This window comes from Anas acuta, chromosome 17 (genome assembly GCF_963932015.1).
Source record: "Anas acuta chromosome 17, bAnaAcu1.1, whole genome shotgun sequence".
NCBI lineage: Eukaryota > Metazoa > Chordata > Aves > Anseriformes > Anatidae > Anas > Anas acuta.
In genome coordinates this window covers 13,476,036-13,496,856 of record NC_088995.1, presented here as the reverse complement: position 1 = coordinate 13,496,856, position 20,821 = coordinate 13,476,036, and the positions used below count along the sequence as shown (strand labels likewise).

The window sequence follows — 20,821 nt, the reverse complement described above, 5'->3', positions numbered from 1 at the left end:
GACAGCAGTGTATCACTCTCCTACTCAGTTATGCAGTTTAATTTTTCTTTACCACTACAGCTATTTCTTATTTGCACATAATAATAAGTTTATTCCATTGGTGCTAATTCTTCAAAGGTAAATGGCATATTGATAAGCCACACTGCACAATACACATAATAGTTAACCCTCTTTGGCATTACCTAGTATGTGATTTCAGTAGCTTGGATTTTCTAGAAGTCCCCGGAATAAGTTGGTTTATGCAGCAGTCAGCTCATTTTTGATAACCCTTTGGAGGCTCAGAAAGAGGGAGGTAACAGTTACCCTTTATTTCCATCTATAGTTGCAAAACCTTCACCTCATCTCTAGAGCAATATCAAATAAAGCTTGAGAGAGGGTTTCAACCATGTATTTACCAGTGCAACAGGCCAAAAATAAAATCCCTCCTTCTCAAAATTCAGACCACCAGTTATTTTCATCGCTGCAATCATCTCCAAAAGCCACATATATTCTAATGCAGCCAACAGCAAAACTATTTTTCCTCTTTTAGAGGGAGCCTGTTGTGAGTTTAAAGTCATTGACAAATCATATTTTATATAAGTGATTGTGCTCGTGCAAGCATTGGCTGAAGGCAGTTAGTATTGTTAAAACATTCTGCCAAGAAAAATCTTGCTTGAAATTTAAGATCTCAGACCAGTAAATTTTATTTCCAACTCCCCCCAGTTTCAGGTTATCCATTCCTCCTTTAGTTGCTACTTCAGCAGTTTGGACAAGTAAAACTTGGCATTTGAGAAGATGAAAAATAAGCAGCTATTTGACAGCCTGTCAAGAAAGGTTCAGCACTGGATCAATGCTCCACTCTTACCAGACAAACATATTGTGCATTTTTCTGAATGCTCTGAAGTGCAGAGAGGAGTTTACAAGCATTTTCTCTCTCAAAAATTTTTGCTGTAGTCTACATCAGTGCAGTTCTTTTACTGATAAAATAGTGTAACTCCATGACATTGTTATCAGTATTGATATCTATCTATCTTCACTAATCTTAGTTGCTTAACCCTTGTCCAAGTATGACTTAGTGGCAACTCTCACCATCACAACTTCCATATATGCTACACTAAAGAAACTTGGAAACAGTTTTCTATTTAAATCAGTGTTTTTAACATGTCATATGCTTCCTTCTACTAGTTCCCTCTACCCATTCTCATTGGACACCAGCTTGTAGTTTGTAAGTGACCTTTCAGACTCTTCTACATTACTCTTGATCCATCTGTTAGGTTTGCCTTAAAAGTTTCACCTACATCTTTATTTTGCCAATAACACTTGGGGAATTTGGTTGTTTCCTAGCAGAGCACTTTTTCCTTCCCACCACTAGAAATTTGTGCATTTTGTTTCAAAATGTACAACTAATTGCCCCCTTGCATTAGCTGATAAGTGATAATCTCTTGGCTGATTCAATTTTCCCAGTGAATTTTACCCTTACTCTACCCCATCATCTCATCTTTATTAGATTCACCTGGTGAATTATCCTATTTCATGGAATAAGTTTGTTCTATGGCATTATGTACAATATACAACCAGGCAAAGAGAAGGACAGCATCTTCAACTACACAGTAAAACCTCTACTGAATAATAAATACACTTGTGATTCAAAATACATTGCTGACTTTTTCCAAGTTGAAAAGGAGGCACCAAATTGATGATGTGAAAGCAACTGAATATCTAAGAAAACGAGAGTGGCTAGACACCAACATGCTTATATTCTCTAGAAGCATGTTAAAAGACAGGTGGGATGTACCAGGTGGGATGACTTTAATTCTTTCTAAATAAGACTTCTCTAATAAGACTAGCAGGTTTTTCAACCCTGTCCTGATAACTGGATTAATTCCACACAAGTAATACGAGTTGGTACCAACAGCTTGTTTCACAGGGTCACAGTAATATTTTGCAACAAGATAGATTGGCTGACAAAGCCCTCTTTAAAGGAAAATATCATGGAAGTTTCTCATGTTTCCTTCAACAGCATACTCACTCACCATCCTGTTCCTCTTTCTCATCTTGATTTGCCTCCAGTAACCACACAGTGAAAACCTCCATCCCATTTCTTGTAGAGTGTCAGATAAAGATCTCTCTCCTCCTGATAGTTTGAAATCCCTTGTAGGTACTTGGCCTACCATATTCCATACTTTTTATCATAATTAATAGAGGCATTCAGGCCTCTTGTTTGCAATGCACTTATGCTTTTGTGACTCGCACAAGTGATAGAAGTACTGGATCGTTGGACTTCACAGCATTATACATACCTTTAGGACCTGCTCTAAGTTCTCCAGCTTGGCTTGGAGCTGGTGTTTTCCCTTTACAGCCAAATCTCGTTCTTTGGTCACTCTGATAAGGGTTTCTCTAAGATGGTCATAGTCTGATTTCACCTAGAAAAATAAAAATGTGATTACTCCCCAAAGACCTAATTAATGAAGGGAAAAATATAACTGACATAAACACCATTTCTGCATTATAAAATGGAAAAAGAAAAGAAGTTAAAAGAAAATAGGGAAGAAATATAAAAGGTAAATGGAAGGGAATATTCAGCGATGGAATTGTGTGCATCTCATGTACCCGTATTTGTGGAACATTTTCTTTTGAAAGGAGCTAAAACCTGGCAATGAAGTTGTAGTTATGCATAAAGATAGCAAAGGTAAATAAATATACTATATAATAAACAAAATAAATGATAATCAAACAATTCCCAATTTCCCTGGATCTCAGAGGCATCAAAGACGGATGTACTATAAAGAGAGACAGGTATCTAAAGTGCAGATAGAAAAATAACTCATATGTATAAAACTTATGTGTTTTCCTGGACTACTTTTTAGTTTAACTTCAGAACAGAATCAAATGTATTATGGTGCATAATCAGCCTACACTACTATTTTAAATGTGTCCATACAATTCAGAAACAGGTATTACTATGCAACCCTTGCTCTCCCTTAAAATATTTGCATACAGCAGTTTTTTAAAGGACAGATACTTGTCATAGTAGGATTTGTTTTCCTGCTTAATTTGTGTGGTGCTATCTTAACCATTGCAGTATGAATAACTCCTTTTATACAGGATTTTGTGACTCATCAGTTATAGTGATTATTTTATAAACACACACAGAAAATAAGAAAACAAAAGATTGAACTACTTTATCCTGCTATGGAAAAGTCCTTTCTTTAATTTATATCAGCTGAAAGTCTGATTTATAAGAAATAACCTAAGCATTTTATGAGCTTATGTCCCACACTGATATGTAACACTAAGATTCTTTTAGCTCGTACCGTATCAAGAGCAGCAATGTTTACTTTAAGAATGAAAACCCATCACTAACAGATACCTAGGTAAAAATAGATAGTGTTCATGTGCTATTTCATAAATACTGCTCTTCCCTTCTCTGCAATGTTAATAGGATGTCAGAAGGCAAAAGAAAGAACCATAGTATTTTTAGTGAACAATGTTCCAAGCATTATCTGTTTTCCCTTGCTAACTGCAACGCAGTTAATGGAAGCACGAATGATGCTGGGATTATTACTGACAAAGGACTAACAAAGCATGTGAAGTATTGGGAAAACACATTGGCTTGCTTTAATCTTGGTGCAGCTCATCGTTCAGTCTAACTTTTGTTAAAGAAGTGTCAAGCTCTTTTTTTCTAATTACTGTAATTTCATATTTTTAAAGAATGAAAGGCAATAAGCGATCTCTGACATGGGTATCTCTGAGAGGTTTTTTTTAAAGTGATGTTTTGGAAACTGATTCAGCCTTTCTATTCGCCTTTTGGCTCCAGTTTGTTAATTTGCAAATTTTTCCATGGACCAAATAATCTAAACAGTTGCAGCCAGCCCTCATATTTGTCTTTGTAATAGGGAACTTTAGAGTTCAGTGGACTAGAAAAAAAAAAAAAGAAAAAGAAAAAAAAAAAGAAATAAGAGAACAGAACAAATCATGTTTTCCACAAGAACTGATGCAATTATTGTCATCCTCGGGATTTTTTTTCCATGCATAGATTTTTGTTTTCCTCTTCCTTCATTTCTTTATAGCTAAGGAAACTATTAGAAAATGGATTTTCAGAATCTATTAACTTCCCACATCCTTTGTATTGTCTTTCATTGCTTAGATATGTCAGTGCATATTGTTGAAGAATAAGGAATTGGAAAAAGGAAGCAATGAGGTATCAGCATCAACAATGCAAGTTCGTTATCATTGGTGACAGTTAATTTACTGAGAATGAATGAAGTACAAAATTTTGACTAAGTTTCAAGAAAAGGTAATTTTACTCAGGCTTTGGTTTACTCTGTCTCTGAAATCGTTGATACTGACTACTCCTGTGAAGTGTTTTCTAAATCTTCGTAGTCAGAGTAGTCTGAATAATTCTAGGGAGCTAGTGAGCACGGTATCTTTCTGCTATGTGTTCTTCCCCATTGGCAGAGATGAGTCTATAGCAACAAACAGTACGTATCAGGCTGCTTATGTAATTTGGGAAGTAGGAACAGATAAAACCACAGATAATTAACACATCTTCTCAGGATTTTCATTCAGGATCACAAAGCACATACCTAGATTAGTTGAAATATAGGACCACCCAAGTGATAATCTGACTTTCTATGTTCTCTTTAAGCAGATAAGTTTTTGAACAATGTTCTGTGTACATTTTCATTTTCCAGGTTGGAAATAACACGACCTATTCTACTATTTGCCTTCCAATAATTACTCTTCATAATTTTAGCACCTTTAAATATTTCTGCAGAAGTTCCTATCAGGGCTTTTTCCTTCTGAATACTGTGTATCACAGAGTGGTGTGATCTATATATTTATATAACCCAGCATAAAACCTGATGAATCTATCATTTGTTTTGGTTTGGTTTTGGGCAAAATCTGTTGTTAAACACAAATGTAATGCTGTCTCCAAGCAGGCTGTGTTAGAGCATATGGGATATGCGTGAACTTGAATTACACACAGAACACATCAAAACATCAATATTCCCAGTGGCAAAAACAGTTGACCTAAATAGAGTGCCATCATAAACAGTTCTAATTTCACAACAGAAACTTAGGGAACATTTTGATCTGTTATGTTTCTCTGTTCAATGCATCAACCAATTTATTTTTCATCCTGTGACTTCCCAATTACTAAATGTACCCTCATTTGAGTCAGTTACGAATACTGCTGAAGTATGTTCCACTTTCTGAACTCAAATCCAGAAAACAGTCATTGAAAATCAGCAAAGTAAACTACTGTTTTGTTTTGTTATATGAGAGTGCTAAGCTCCACTTGGTGAAAGACAATTTCCTTCTGTGTGAACTATAGTTTTTCTTCACTGATATGCTCAGACTGAAAAATGTTCTCCGCCACTCACAATTTACTGTGTTGTACATAAACCACAGGTGCTGAGCTATGTCTACTGTGGCTGAATACAGAAAGGCACCTTCGGCCTTAATTCTAGGCTTTGGTGACATGCTAACTTCTCACACCACTGATATTGTTTAGAAAAGATGATTCAGAAACTACCGTGAAAATGGTATGATTTCAGGCATCGTAAAAATAAACTCTGAATAAATAATGCCTATTCTCTTTTTATATAAAAACACTAACATATACATATTCAGATGAGCAACAAAACAAGTCAAATGCCAATGTCATAGCAATTCTAAGGATACAAAATCTTTTCACAATTACTCCACTTCAAGAATGCAATTCTGTTTCTGTTATGCAGAGTGACAACACAATACTGCATAAATTCAGTAAAACTTTAGTCTTATTTTGTGGATTTAAAAGTAGCACAACTCATACCTGCTCCTTTCCAGAGCTAAATTTCAACAACTACATTGTGCATACATGAGCAGTACTTTTATCTGTGCTACGCAGCAGAATGCATAAACATTCTCCCAGCCCCATTTGCTTGGATAAAGTTGGCCTGTTTTTTAGTCCAGCTCTCAAGGGGGAAGAACAACAAACTATTTTAAGCAGGTTTTCTCCTTCAGGGCTGAGCCCTAACTCTGTTAGAATTCTGCTCTGACCTCAACATTCATGTTTGTATAGTTTCACACTCTTAAAAGTAATCTAAACTGCACAAACAATCCATCCCTCAGCCTCATTTTATATGTGCATTGGGGGGGGGGAGAGGATCATTCCCTCAGAAAACTTATTAGGCACATAGGAACACATAAGGTTTGCTAACATTCTCTTCTCTTGCATATTCTTAAAATTGTTGAAGGTGGGAGGGTATGCTTAAAGGAAGTCTTTGATCCTACTAGGGCTGTGATATTAAATCAGTGGCACAGGCTTCCAGAATGTTTCCAATGTGACTTTAGCACTATTTTACAAACACCCATAGTAAGGCAAATAGACAAATCCTGACACTGTAATAGTAAAAGGTAATTTTATTACTAATTTAGTGGTTAATGTGACTAATGCTGACATTATACCTTATATTTTAAATTGTTTTTACTAGGATTTTCAATGCATCTCAAGCTCTTCACTTTTAATAAGATACAAATGTTACCCATAACAAGTATTATTAACCACATGGTTCCTCACTTTCTGATTGTAAAAGGTGTCACCAATGTACTGACCCTTCACTGCATTAGTGCTGCATGCTGTTTCTATGTCAGCTAAAATATAAAGCTGACTTTATGTGACTTGTGAACTAAATAGAAAGGGTGATGTGTAAACAACAAAGGTAAGAGAAAAACATTAGGAGAGGAAGAAATTCTAAACAGATGGATGAATAAAATTAAGCATGCTATGATCCTCATGGCTTCCTCCTAACATAAAGTATTATTGCACTTCTTTTTTATATAAAAATAATTTACTTTCCTCACCAACGAGAAATTCAGGTCTGCTCTGATACCAGGTGCTACATACAAAATTTAGTCATAGTTATTTCTGAATCTCAGTAATTTATCTTGTATTGGGGACTAAATCAGACCTTGTTTGTTTTGGAAATTCAGCACTGGGCTACACAGTGACATGTACACATCAGAGATATCAAAGCATGCAGCTACCACTGTTTTGCAAGGTTTGGGGATGGGCTTTCATCAAAGGCTATATGAGTTACAGCTTTTCTGATGTGAATGAGGTTGCTGAGCAACTCACTTAAGCCCTGTAGAAATCCCAGATTGGAGTTTTATTTTTAGCTATATGTAGTCTTGTAAAGTGGCTGGTTCATGATGTTTCTTCCACTGAATGCATATGTGATAAGGTAAGGCACATCAGCCTCTTCTCCCATGCTACTCATGCAATGCAGTATTTGCCACAGACACAATCACTGTAGCTAAGAAGACATCTTTTGTCCTGTAACAGGAAGGGGGAAAAAAAAAAAAAGAAGAAAAATACTTGCTATTAAAATGTTTTTATAATCAGGACTTGGAATAGCTGAGACATGGACTTATGCCATATGCCATGCTACAGGGAAAATAACAGCTGTTAATCAGAATTTGTGAAAATTACTGCTGGACAGCAGCGTTTCAATATTTTACTGAGAAATTAAAAAATGCAATGGAAAAATGCAGAAGGGAATAAAAAAACACTGCTAGCTAGCAATCCTTTCTGTCAACATTTCTCAGAAAAAAGCAGAGATTTTTCAATCAAATCTTATCAAAATCACTGAAAAAGTCTTTTTTTTTTTTATTTTTTTTCCCCGAAGGCTAATATTAATTTATGATACTAAGAGAAGATTCATCAGAGGAATAACACAACTCTCTAAAGCCCATCAGTATCTTACCTTTTCACTTGAAAATAACATTTGTTTGTAAAATACACTTTTGTAACCTTTCTTAATTGAAATATTTTATGTTTTCAAGCAGAAAAAAGCAAATCAGAAGGGACTGTCCATTTTTATCCACTTTGTAGCCTGATTCCTGTAACAAATGAATGTATGAGTTTTGTGCTTATGGTGTTACCTGGTCATATTGCAGTGCTTTGTGGGACACACTTGCATACTGAAGGCTCAGGCGATTCGTTTCTTGCACATCATCCTTCAGTTCATTTTTCTAAAACACAAATAAAGGGTGTTATAGGCCATTTATCTCCATTACAGTATATCCTATTAAGTTCTTAAGGAAGCAATGTTTTTGCATTATTTGGTATTAACATACTATTAAGAGTAGTATCAGGCACACAGCCAAAGGCACTGAAGGTGCAGAAGCAGCAGATTAGCTTGCAATTACAGTTGGCTCTATCATAAAACCACATGTTTTCAGTAGATGATCTGATTAAAGATGTGCAGACAAAGAGAGATGACCTGAAATTACAGACTTTTAAAATAAAACAACAACCAACCAAACAAAAACCTCCCTGCGGATGTAATAAGGAGCTCAAACTTGGCTGCCTCACTAAGAGTTGGGAAGAGACTTAATTCCCAGAATAATGTTCTGAAACTTAGATCTTTAGAAGGCATTTTCAGGGCAAAAGTCAGTAACTGTTCATGCAATCATGTACACATTTTTATATTCATATATTTAAATATACTTATAATATCTATTTCTTTTTATAGTATGTCTATTTATTATATATATATATATATATACACACACATTCAAATAAAATAATTTTTAGAGTCTGGGTAGAGCACCTGTACACTACAGTGGCAGGCAAATCAGAAATGTAGATGGAAGTCAATAGCTAAGTAACCTATGCCTAAACATCAAGGTATTAACTACAGCCTCAGGTATGTATTCTTATGTATTTACACAGCACTATAATAACAAACAAAGGAAAAGTAATTAAACCTCAAATACATAATCAAAGGTCAAGCTTGTGGGGGGATTGCACAAATCAAAACACCCGCAGCTCAGGAAAAACAGCAGAGTTTTCTGGTACTTCTGACAATTTCTTCTTTGCACATTAACAGAAATAGTTATCTGAGATTAAATCTCTCACAGTAATCACGTAAAGAGTGAAAGCATTTCAATGTTTTGAATGCATGGGAAAAGGTTATGCACTAGCCAGACCAGGAGTTTTTAGTTAGCTAGATTTTAAACATGAAGTAGTGAAATTGATCTCAGTAATTCTTTTTCTTCCCTCCCCGCCCCCACCCCCCCCCCCTTACAAAGTAACAAAAATCAATGCCCTGACTTCAGTTCCTTATGAAAGTTGTAATTCCATAACCAGCCATGCTGGGCAACCTTGAAATCTGTCCAACAGTGTGCATTACACATTATCTTCTGAAAACATTGATGACATTTGCCAATAAATATATTAAGGTGGGCAAAATTGGACCCACTTCTGAGTAATTTGAAATAACTTCTGGTTCTGCACCATTACAATCCATATGTTCAGCAGGTTATCTCCAGAGCTACTCTAATTCTGCCGAGGTCTTAAGAAAAACTGTTCAAGTTACACTTTATCATAATTTCTTTTTTAAAATTCCCGACATGAAAAAAAAATCCTTTTCATTTTTTTTTTTTTTTTTGGTTCACCAACATAAGCCCTAAAAAGAAGAGGAATTTAAAGATTCTGATATTTAAGTATTTTTATAGTACTTAAATAATAATAAAAATTTGCTATTTTAAGCATATCTTTCCTGAACCAATTTCAGAACTCTCTCCTTACAAGATTGTTTTGAATAGATAGTGTTTCCAATGAACAAAACTGTTTATCTAAATTGATTCCTAAGCATCGTTAGCTTTAAGCACCAGAAATAATGAAGCTCACAGATTTCTGCCTAATGGCTCCTTGATTCTGATATCCAAGAACATGTGACCTTCAAATGATGTTTTGTGTTATATGGTACATACAATTTTTTCTACAATGTATTACCTTTAAGGCCAAATGTGATTGAAATCAGCCACTGGGTTCAAAACGTACAGGGTTGGATACACAGTATGATCGTGGGAATCATTTTACTATAGAAAATCAGATTAAAATGTCAGTTTTATAGAACACTTCACACAGAGAAGGCCATTCTGTGTTCTTCTCTGATTTTAATATAGCAATTCATTCTGCAGAAATGACTGCATTTCTGACCACACCTTTAATGCCAGTCTGACAGTCAAGTTTGGATATAAACAGTGAAAATAGTTCAGGCTAAGGAATGACACATTAGAGCACCATCGTTTTACAATATCAAAACACCTCATCATCAGTGGGAAGCTGTCCTCTTGACTGTTACTGCACTGAATCAAACTAAGATGACAAACTGCAGTCTCCTAGTTGCAGATATACCTACCATCTCACACATAAGGAGCTCTGCAATTATAATTTCTCAAGTTCTGTAAAATCTGTTGTTCAGGACGCAATTAAAAATGGCAGTCAGACTCTGAGATGCTAGACAGTTCTGAAGGCCAAAATGAGAAGAATTTCTTAGCTCATGTTACATTTTCAAAGGTGTGAATTAAATCAGTAAATTTTTTTCCAATAGGAACAAACTGCACCGAACAGTTCCTTAGATATGCAAGTAAATCATTGCATCCTATAAATTACTGAAAGTCATTTGTAAAGCATTTATGTTTATGCATTTATGCATTTTTCTAGGCAAAAATGGGCTACAGTAGCTGCTCTGCAACCCTTGCAACTGCAGGCTTTTGTCAAGAGAGATTTGACATTGACTTTAATGGATCAATCTGCATTTGTTACAAATTGGTATTGCTCAGCTGATCTTAATGGAGAACAAGTGACAATGAGTTACCAGTTTTTAATAATGTTATTAAAGGAATTCAAGCAGAAGTGGAAGGGTGGAAGGGAGAGGAGAAAATGAGTAATTGATGGCAATCTAGGCCAGCATCCTTCACACCCTACTTAAATTCTGCAGAATAGAAAACAGTTTATGAGAAGTGGCAGAGCAACTGGACTGGCTGCTAGTCCTACCTGAAGAAAATTTTGTCATCTTAGGATGAACAGAAGTAGGGCAGCAACCATCTCAGTTTCACTGGTCCTTAGTAGTAAGCCTATTTCTTTTTGCTTCGAGTTCTGTTCATCCCAGTGGCAGTCCTATTTTGCATTTGTCAGGATAAAGCATCACTTATGTTCCCCCTCCCAACCAAATCCATAAAGATCAAGAATCTCCTGGATGCAAAGGTCCACTTCAGCAGTACTTGTAACAAGGACAGAGTGTATTTATATACATCAGCAGTGTGCTTTGAATTGACATAAATACAGGTAAGACTGACAATATTTGGATTACTTACTTTCAGAAAAAGCATTAAGAAACAACAAATAAACAACTCAAGGGTCTCTGTGCAATAACATGGTAAAAGCCACACTGAACTGAAGCCTTCTAAGTTTTAGCCAATTACTTCATCAGGCCACATCTTCCAGAGATGATCCAAGCCATAATCACTGCCAATTTTCAGAATTACTGCCAAATCAGAATTTCCCACAAGTTTAGTTTCTGTTGTTTGTTGACTTAAGTCATCTCCTAGCATCAATGGATCCTTACAATAGGGCTCTGACAGAAGAACCGTGGTAGAATCAGCTACGAGTGCTTAGTTACTGCATATTATTACCAGTCATGTCCCTCTGCAAAAGGTTATCAGAACAGGACACCTCTCTTATTTCTCTGTCACCTCACGTTGCAGTCTAATCCTTTAGTCAAACTGATCATAAAGAAAGGTTTCAGCAACAATGCCCATCCAATGAGTCTGTGGCTTGCTGTGAGGACAATAAACTCCAAAGGGACAGGTATCCAGCTGGGAACAGTAATACTTTCAAGCACTGCAGTTAAATCTACAGGAACGCATGTGCCAGATTCCTAACACATCACAGTTATCTTAGGTCTCAGTTCCCTAATAATAATGGGTTGAGTTGCTAAAGCTCTTGTCTAACTCTGCAAGGATGGCAAGTTTACTCAAACTTCTGTAAAAGGTTTCTGCGACTTCCAAAATATGATTGGGATTTTAGCAGTAATATGTAAGGCTTCTGCTGGTTGGATTGTGGAAAATATTGTTAAAAATATAAAACAAGTTGCCTACCCAGAATTTCCCCTTATACTCATATTAAAAATAAAATGGAAAAATATATATATATGTATTGCTGCTTCTCAACATAGTTGGTAAAGCTGGAGAAAGAAGGCTATTTAGGTTCGTGCATGTTCACCTCGCAGGAGAAACACTGTATGAAGTAAGAAGGAAGCATACAGATTAAATAGCCGTCTAATTTCTGAAATTCTCCAGGGTACTCTCATAACATAGTCACAGGAAACTGCTACATCTGGTGAATATATTTGCTTGCTATACAAGAATGCACAACAGCTGAACATGTATTAGCCGTATCTAATGTCCTGTATGTGGAGAAACCTGATGTTTACACAACTCACTGCTTCTGTGACCAGCTCATACACAATAAATGATTTTTAACATTCTGGGGTTTACCTTGACTCTATTTATTACTTATCTTTATGTAAAAGCTTTTAAACAGTACACTTCTCATGCATTTAAGCGTCAAATACTTGAAATAACTGCATGTAACAAAAAACAACAAATAGGAATACTGAAATTCACTTGCTCATAGAAAGGAAAGCAACAGATTAAAAAAATTGCTTTTCTCAGAGCATTCTTGGAGTAACAATCTACCTGATTTATAGTAAGAGGGTATAAATAAACAAAATATTCCCATGTTTGCTTATTATTTGTTATATTATAGAAGTCTCAGCTGCAAATCAGATCTATGCATTGCACAAATGCAGAAGAGATATAGAAATACAGAGATACAGAAATACAGCCTCAGTACTCTGAGTCTGTCTTTTAATTTAAGAAGGCAGAGAAGCAGTGGAAGAGCGATCAAGCCACTTGCCCAAGGTCATACTCCAAACCAGGTGGCTTAGTGACAGCTCCACTCCAAATCTGCCTTCCCACACACTACTCCAGTTGTTTGCCATGTCCTGAAAGCAACCTGTGATGGGATTAATAGGAGCTGCACATATTTATTGCCCAAGCAAGAACACAGGCTAGTTTCTGTGTAGCATACATGAACAGTACTTCAACAGTTTCATTCTCTCTCCAAATTTCCCATAGCCAGTTTCTCCAGTGTTGAATATTTCCAGATGCTAACTGTACTCAGAGAAACACACTTAACTGTACTCAACACACATATCCTCTTCACACTAGAGAAGGAATTTCTTCTCTTGTGGCTGTGAATTACCACATGTTTTTTTGCAAATGACAGTTAAGAATTATATCACATTCATCACAGTTTGTGATTTGCTGTCTAATCCACTGGTTTCAGTGGTTTGGTCCCTTAATGATATCAGCTTCAATATTTTCTGGACTTGTTGAATATAAACCTTCCAAAAAAAAAAAAAAGATAGCAGTTTATCCCAGACAACCCCGAGCTAAATTTCACCCAACAGACAATTCATATATTAAAAAAGAGAATTAAAGTCATGTACAGGAAATGGACATTTTACTGTTTTCTTCCAAGGATGTATATTGCGTATATGCCCATTTTACTGCAGCCAGAAGGGCACACAAAAGATTGGTTTTCACTTCAGAGGAAATCCAACACATTTGATTACTGTGCCGAGTTGTCTTCATAGGGATCTTACGGTTGGATCCTCAAAGAGCTTTGAAGCTTCAAATACGTTTTAAGGGAGACAGATGTCTTTTTAAAATACTATACTGAAATAAACAGAATCCTTTCCCATTCCCTCTCCTTTGTTGACAGCTAGCACTGAATGCATTATCAGGGCAACACCTCCCACTTCTATTCTTACAACTGCCAGCTTCCAACAGAACCTCCGAGTCAACAAAACGAAAAGGTCAGCAAATACATAGGGCAACCATCACAAATGACAGATTTACTGGCAATAGGCAGGATACGTGCTTCGTGCCTCCAGCATGTCAATGAATGCTAGGGCGCTAGGGCTTCTCCGCTATAGCCTTTCCCCCAGTTTAATAGCTCTACCAAAAGTCTAAAAGGAACACACAAAAAGGCACCCCTCTTCTATTGCTTGCACTAAGCGGATATCTTGTGGGATTTTTCAGCTTGTTTTGGAACTTGACAGATTCAGATTTTTCAACTCATGACCAGTACCAGAATGAAAAACAAACCCGTAGAAAAGCACTCGTGCACTCTTCCCTCATCCTTTCTATTTTTTTAATACATATTACTTTTGACTTCCTTTTACAAACCTAATGTCCTTTTTTCCTTTGCTGCTCTCTCCTTTGTTCTTAATTTATTCACTAGATGTAGCAACTGTGAAATAGCAATTGTGCCTATGAAGCCACATTTTACTACAGTCCAATTAGGTCTACCATTTAACCTATGCAAATCAAACCATCACAGATGTTAGCAGAGGCAAGTAGAATAGAGATTAACAACTCATCAAGCCAGTTACTAGAAGACACAGTACAGAACATATGCCAAGACAAATGCTGACTGAATGTTAGCAGACTAATGTGTAAGTGAGAAGGAAGCGGGACTTCATACTTCCAAAACACCTTCTCACCCATCTCCGTAGTCTTGACATTGGGTTCCAAACATTAGTTGAACCGTCTGTCACCCCTTCCTAATGACACTGCTACACAATACCCATTCAAACTAACAAAGGCTTGAAGCAGTCTAATTACTAGTCTGACAAAAGATAGCATGCATCCAGAAATTTTAGAGAAATAAATGAGGAAAATGAATGACAGAAAAAAATATAGAAGTTGTATGTAGAATTATTGACTATCCTTAGGGAAAAAAAAATAAAAAATATATATATATTTTATATATATATAATATATATATATATATATATTTTATATATATATATATATATATTTTTTTTTTTTTCACAGATTAGGATCAGCTGTGTACAGAACAAAACAAACCCCAAACTTTTTCTAACATATATTGGCAGAAGTTGCACAGAGTTAAGATTGCTTCTGCTTAAGCTTTTTCACCAAATTAAATATGAGAAACATAAATCATACCTACATATAGTCACGTATCTGGTGATATGCCAGTCAAGCATATATTCATGTCAGGACCATATGTAGAGCAATTTGCAAAAAGAATCTGAAACCTTGTCTTTAGCATGTCAGACAAAATTCCAAACAGCAAGGATATCTCCTGCTGCATGTAAGGAATGCTTCTGGCACTTTCAGCTCAGGCATTTCAATTTAAGAAAACAACACTAAGGATGATCTTTTCAGAATCTTTGAAGTAAACTGAATCAGAAAATTGGCAGCCCTTCCAAATGTATAAAAACAAAATCAGTCCTACAGTCTGCCATTTTTTAAGGGGTGCCCAGAGCACTACATGGATTTAAAGGCTCACGCACCAGTACATTCTTCATTAAAAAAAAAAAAAAAGAGACAAATAACAAGACCACCATGAACATTCTAAAATAAAAGACATATTAGAAATAAATGTATTACCTTGTATATGAGTTGCATCTTTTTAAGTGCAGAAATGAAAGCAAAAATGTGTGTTCATAGTAGAGCAAAAGTAGAAATTCTCCTACGGATATAAGGACTAACTATAAAAATTCACGGTAGGAGGATGACTTCTGTAGATTTAATACAATCTGACACCACTGTCTGGGTAACAAGGTTCTACATTGCCTGGAGAAAGGCATCTGTTGCCCTGTGTGCTAGTTTGCTCATCCATCAATTATTTTTGTTTTTTAAAAAAAAATTTATATGCTATTCATTTATCCGAGGCTTTCTTTCTTTGAGACTTGCTTTTGCTAGTAACCTGGACTGACTGTATTAGAACACACTGATTATAATCCCATATGATGGTTCTCTATTTTAATGATACACACAGAGAATCACACTACTCCAAGGGAAAACTGAAAACCACTAGTCCACAGGTACCTAAAGAAAAAGGAAAAATTAATAAACTGATATTTTCTCACATATTTTTGCCTTGTAAATGACTCATTCCTAAGGTCAGGTTCAACACCACCAATTCATTTTTTTCTTCTTTTAGGGGCTACATTTTAAAGGCAAAGATGATTCATCCTGAATAGTGGAACTATTTAAAAACTTATACAAGCTAACAACATGTACAAGCTGACAGTGCTAGGCTGAAAGAGGCCTTTACAGCAAAGTGACATTAAAACCTTTTTGATTTTCTCTTTGCAATTAACATGGAGATGATGCTAGAAAAATGCAGGCTATCCCGCATAATTCTAACCACTATATAATATAGCACTAAGCAAAGTAGAACTGGAAGCAAGCAGAAAAAAATGGCTTTCACAAGAGACACTGCTGTTCTGTTACTGTTAATTCATGTTCTCACACACATTCCATTATATTTGGCATGCCAGTAAGATAAGAGTGGGATCAAAGAAGCACTAAAAGATGCAGAATGTCCCATCCCCATGACACAAAGGGTACGGTTCTATCCAGTACTGGCTTCCACCATTATCAACTTTGATAATTAGAAAGTTGCAATTCTAATAAGATACATTCCGTGAGTTACTGGAGAACTATTAAATGCAGTGAAAAATAATCATACTAAAGGCTTTTGTCTAAGGTGTTTTACTATTTCCTTGTGACTCTGACTTGTCATTCATAAGTGCATGTTCTCAAGTAGTGCAGGAAAGTAGCGTGACATTTTATGATGTTAGCATTTAAAGATTAAGGAACCCAATTTGTACAGAGAATGTTAACAGGCGTACATCATTTTATCTGCTAACACTCTTTGGACAAAGGAAGATGTATTTAGAATTGCTTCCATTTTAAATAAAATCCCTTTACAATTAGGTTTTCTTCATTTTAAAAATAGGAACATTTCCATGCAAATTATACTTTATTCTAATAAAAGAAAACAAATGCAGCTTTACCCTCTAATCAGTAGGCTGATTTTAGCATAATAAACACTCTATAAAAATAGCTCTTCTTAAAAAGCTCTACCAAATAAGGAACACAGGAACTATAACAATGTATTGTACTTGGAAATCACCACTGTCTTGGCACTACAGTGACCAGGACCAGGTGTTAAGAAGCACAAATAATTAATGCATTGTGATATTTTTCACTTCAGTAAGACTCTTAAGGTAAAAGGCTCTGCACTACCAACTCATTTCATTCACATTTCTTTTGGAGTATTATCTCTTCCTGTACTGGAACTGTTTCTCATAACTTGTCTGTACCATCTTTTTCATTTATTTATTTACTTTTTCCACCATCTCAGATCTGTCAGCCCCACTGGAACACTGCTTTACATTTTAAAGCAGTCACTGCTGTTTTTTACAGAGAGACAGGTTAACATCAGATCTCTCCGACGCTTTGGAAGATCCCCCTATTTTAGAACCCTACATATCCAACTTGATAGCTGCTCCTTAGACCACATCTATCATAAAATTGTTCACCACATTCTCCATCTAATTTTCTTCATCTGTGGCATATCCCATGAAAATGACAAAACCCTCTCATCTCTTAATAACGAAAATGGGTAAAGTGATAACTTTTGATATATGAAGTACAATGGGTTTATTATAGCATCCACACTCACTAATAAATAACACACAGCAGACATTATAACTGCAGCTGTTTATAACGAATTGCCAAATATGTGAGTTCCTGTCAAGACATGAATTTTTTGAACTTTACACCTACTGCGGCTGAAGGATGTAAACATCAACACAGTAAAAAAGCAAACGATCCTCAGGATACCATTATTTAGTATTTGCTATTATGTTTGTATTTTATGATCCCTTGTTTCCTCCATGAGGTACACGGAATGTATCTCCTGAACTCTGTAGTCGAGAACAAAAGACCAAATGTCTTTGCATAGTTCCTGTTCACAACACAGAAAGAATGAAGTCTCTAGTAGCTGGCATTACTTTTTTTTCTTGTTAGCTTCTGCAGAAAGTATCATGTAACACTAGCTAAATGGACAAAGACAGCAACTGTGTAAGTTTTCAGTATAATCTTTACAAACCTTCCCAGCATTTGTAATGGAATGTTTCTATTGGATAGCCGCTTAATTCCTTAATGATAAAATCATATCTAATCTTGTTTTGGAAAAGAAGTATACAAATACATAGCTGATAACTGAAGAATCAGCTCAAGGCAATTTTAGGCCTATCAATTTCAAAGAAAAATAAGAAAAAACCCTATCAATAATGAGCTGTTTGTATACCTTCATACTGTAATACTTGCAGTCTAAGCTGTTCCAATAACTAAAATTATGCTTTCAACAGTGACAAAATATTTTCATAGGCATAAATTTTAATAGAAGCTTCCTACTGAAGTAATTCTACCACTGACAGTGCAACTGTTCCCAAACTGGCCACACAGAGCAAATATACAATGGCTTTTGGGCAGGCTACCACCCTGAAGACACCCCCCCAACTCAAGCTAACCAAACTACATTTTAGTATTTCTTTTAAAAAAAACAAGCACATTCGTGTTCCACCATGCTGTCAGATAACACCCTGCTGCTGGCAACATACACAGTCAAGAATACCATAAAAATACATTTCTGCAGCCTTTAGTAGAGAATTGATCTTAAACTTAGTATCACAGTAGTGTTTTCCTTCAGACAGTATTAGAAAGTTAATCAATTTGATTTGTGGGCTGAAGCAAAAATCAATATTTATTCTTTTCCTTTCAATTATTTTTATAGTCACTTCTCAATGCAATAAATGAATCAGTGTATCTGAGAGGCAGAGGGTCTAAATACTCATTTACTATGGCACATTTCTAGTTCCTTCAGGGGTAATTTATACGCAAGTGAAAGAAAGAAATAATCTTAAATTATTCATTTCCAAGGGAAATGAGTGAACAAGGTCCTTACTCTTGAATAAAGACACAAAGGAAATGCAGTGCAGGCTAAAAATTAACCCCACTTGAATGCTGGTATCAAACTGGTACTGTCTGAAGGTGACATCCCTTACTAACCCCTTAAATGTATGTTCTTTTTGATTTTACCATCATATTGCATAACTTTGTGTTTCACGTCTCCAACCAGTAGTAAAATTTTATATTGCCTTGACTGAAGTGGCTGTCACAAAGACCAAACTTAATTTTGTCAGTCAAACCAAATGCAACTAAATATTTAAAAATAATTTAAAATGTATAGTATGTTTGTTTTTCTGTTTTCTGCACGTGCCCGAATTTCCACTCAAACTTTGTGATAACTCAAAAGAAATTGCTATTCACATTTTCCACTGATTGTGATTTCACTAGTGGAAGAACAAACAAGACACACCAGCTAGGAAAACATGAGCAAAGTTACTCTGATCATCACTGGAGCTCATTAGGGACAAGGATGCAACAAAAAGCATCTACATAATTATCTATTACAGCATTAAGGCTTCTATTTGCTGATCAGCAGAACATACAGAAGACTAGTGAACTGCAACATGCACTTGGAGATCTCTCAGCGAAATACGTTACATAGGAGCTTCTAAAGACCACATACACGTAGGTTAATATTCTGCTAACACAACAGTTGCAGACACTGCTGTATAGGAAAAGCTCATGGAAAAAGCTCTTGTTAATTTTGATTAAATAGTCAGGCTCATTGTGCTATTTCTTATAATAGAATTTTCTTATTCTTATAGAAATAGAACAAGCCTTTTCTTGTTTTATTTCACTTATAATCAAAATACAATTAGCTAGATCAGCTTTCACAAATATTTCTCAAAAAGCTTTCCTTTTCATCACGCACAAAGAGGAGAGGAGAGCAAACAAGATCAGCTGTTGTCATGGTAACATCGTGCCCTGGCAGGTGAAAAATTGAGTCCTGTGGCACTGAAAAAGAAGGATGAAATGTACTGAACCTAAGTATAACACTAACTGCAGCTCAACAAGCACAGTGTTTTTTCATAGATTGGCATCTTTGTAAGCGACAAATTTAGAGAAGCAAACATTAAGAAAGAAGTGTGAACTCTGGTGTCATTAGTAATTCTTCAATTATCTCAGAGTCATTTTATTAGGCAGAAGCTTATATTGATATGTCGCACAGCTCCAAAAATCTATGCAAAGTTTAGCACAATTTAAAAAAATATAGGTGACTTGAAAGCAAAAAAATAATTTTTCTTTTCAATACAGATATGAGAAAAAATAAGTAATTATGCAGTAACCAAAATGAAGTGCAATGGGACACTGCTTTTCCTGCATGAATTTTTAAGAATAGCTGTACAAAATTGTATGCTGATCAGTCTGTGATCCAACTAAATCTTCCTTAAATCACATTAGCTACAAGTAAGTGCCATCCTCAAAACACTTCATCCCTCATTACAGAGGTCAGAACAACCCTTTGCCTTCCTTCCTTAGCAAGGACAAAGATGCAGGTAAGTCACAAAGCCTTCTGTTCATCTCCAAGGCTCTCAGGGTGTTGGAAAATGCCTTGTCTTATATCCCACTAATAAAAGTTGCTTTGAAACCATTTTCAACACAATTTGAAAACCAGAAGAAAATATAAATTTATGTGATTTCTTACGTAATGCAATAGGCATTAAATCTGAAAGGGCTATGTAGTTTGTTCTAAGCAATCAAGGAGGAGAAGTACAATAGCTAGCAAAACTAGAATTCACCGAAAGTGATATATATATTTTTTCAAATAACATGTCAATATGTTCTGAATTTTCTTAACGTTCATTCAACCTTGAACCTTAATGGACCAAGTTTCATATTAGGTGCTACCCAATTAGAAGCAAGTCCCTGCGTAAATAAATTATGCTTTGCCTTTCAAAGAATATGAGAGAATGGCTAAAAACAAGTATAACTAATATGTAGAATTTTGGAGAAAAGAAACCCTTGCTTATGGAAAAAGGAAAGTGGATCTATAGTTTTTAAACAGTGGCTGCTTGAAGACTCTTTACAGTGTTGAATTATAAAGACGATATTATAAAATTATAAAAATGATGAGAGCAGTATCATCATAAGAAATAAGGCTTGTATATATTGGTAGACACAGTAAACATGATGG

General features: G+C 35.6%; 1 protein-coding gene across 19 annotated transcripts in view; it reads right to left on the bottom strand.

Annotated features, from left to right (window-relative positions):
• The window catches only part of RIMBP2 (RIMS binding protein 2), a 159,631-nt gene that overhangs the window by 54,902 nt on the left and 83,908 nt on the right, over positions 1-20,821 (bottom strand). For all 19 annotated transcript variants that reach the window (XM_068654282.1, XM_068654284.1, XM_068654289.1 and 16 more), the window contains 2 exons: positions 7,912-8,001; positions 2,280-2,402 (listed from right to left, as the gene is read on the bottom strand). In XM_068654282.1, the coding sequence (XP_068510383.1) occupies positions 2,280-2,402; positions 7,912-8,001 (213 nt within the window). The remainder of the gene's footprint in view (positions 1-2,279; positions 2,403-7,911; positions 8,002-20,821) is intronic.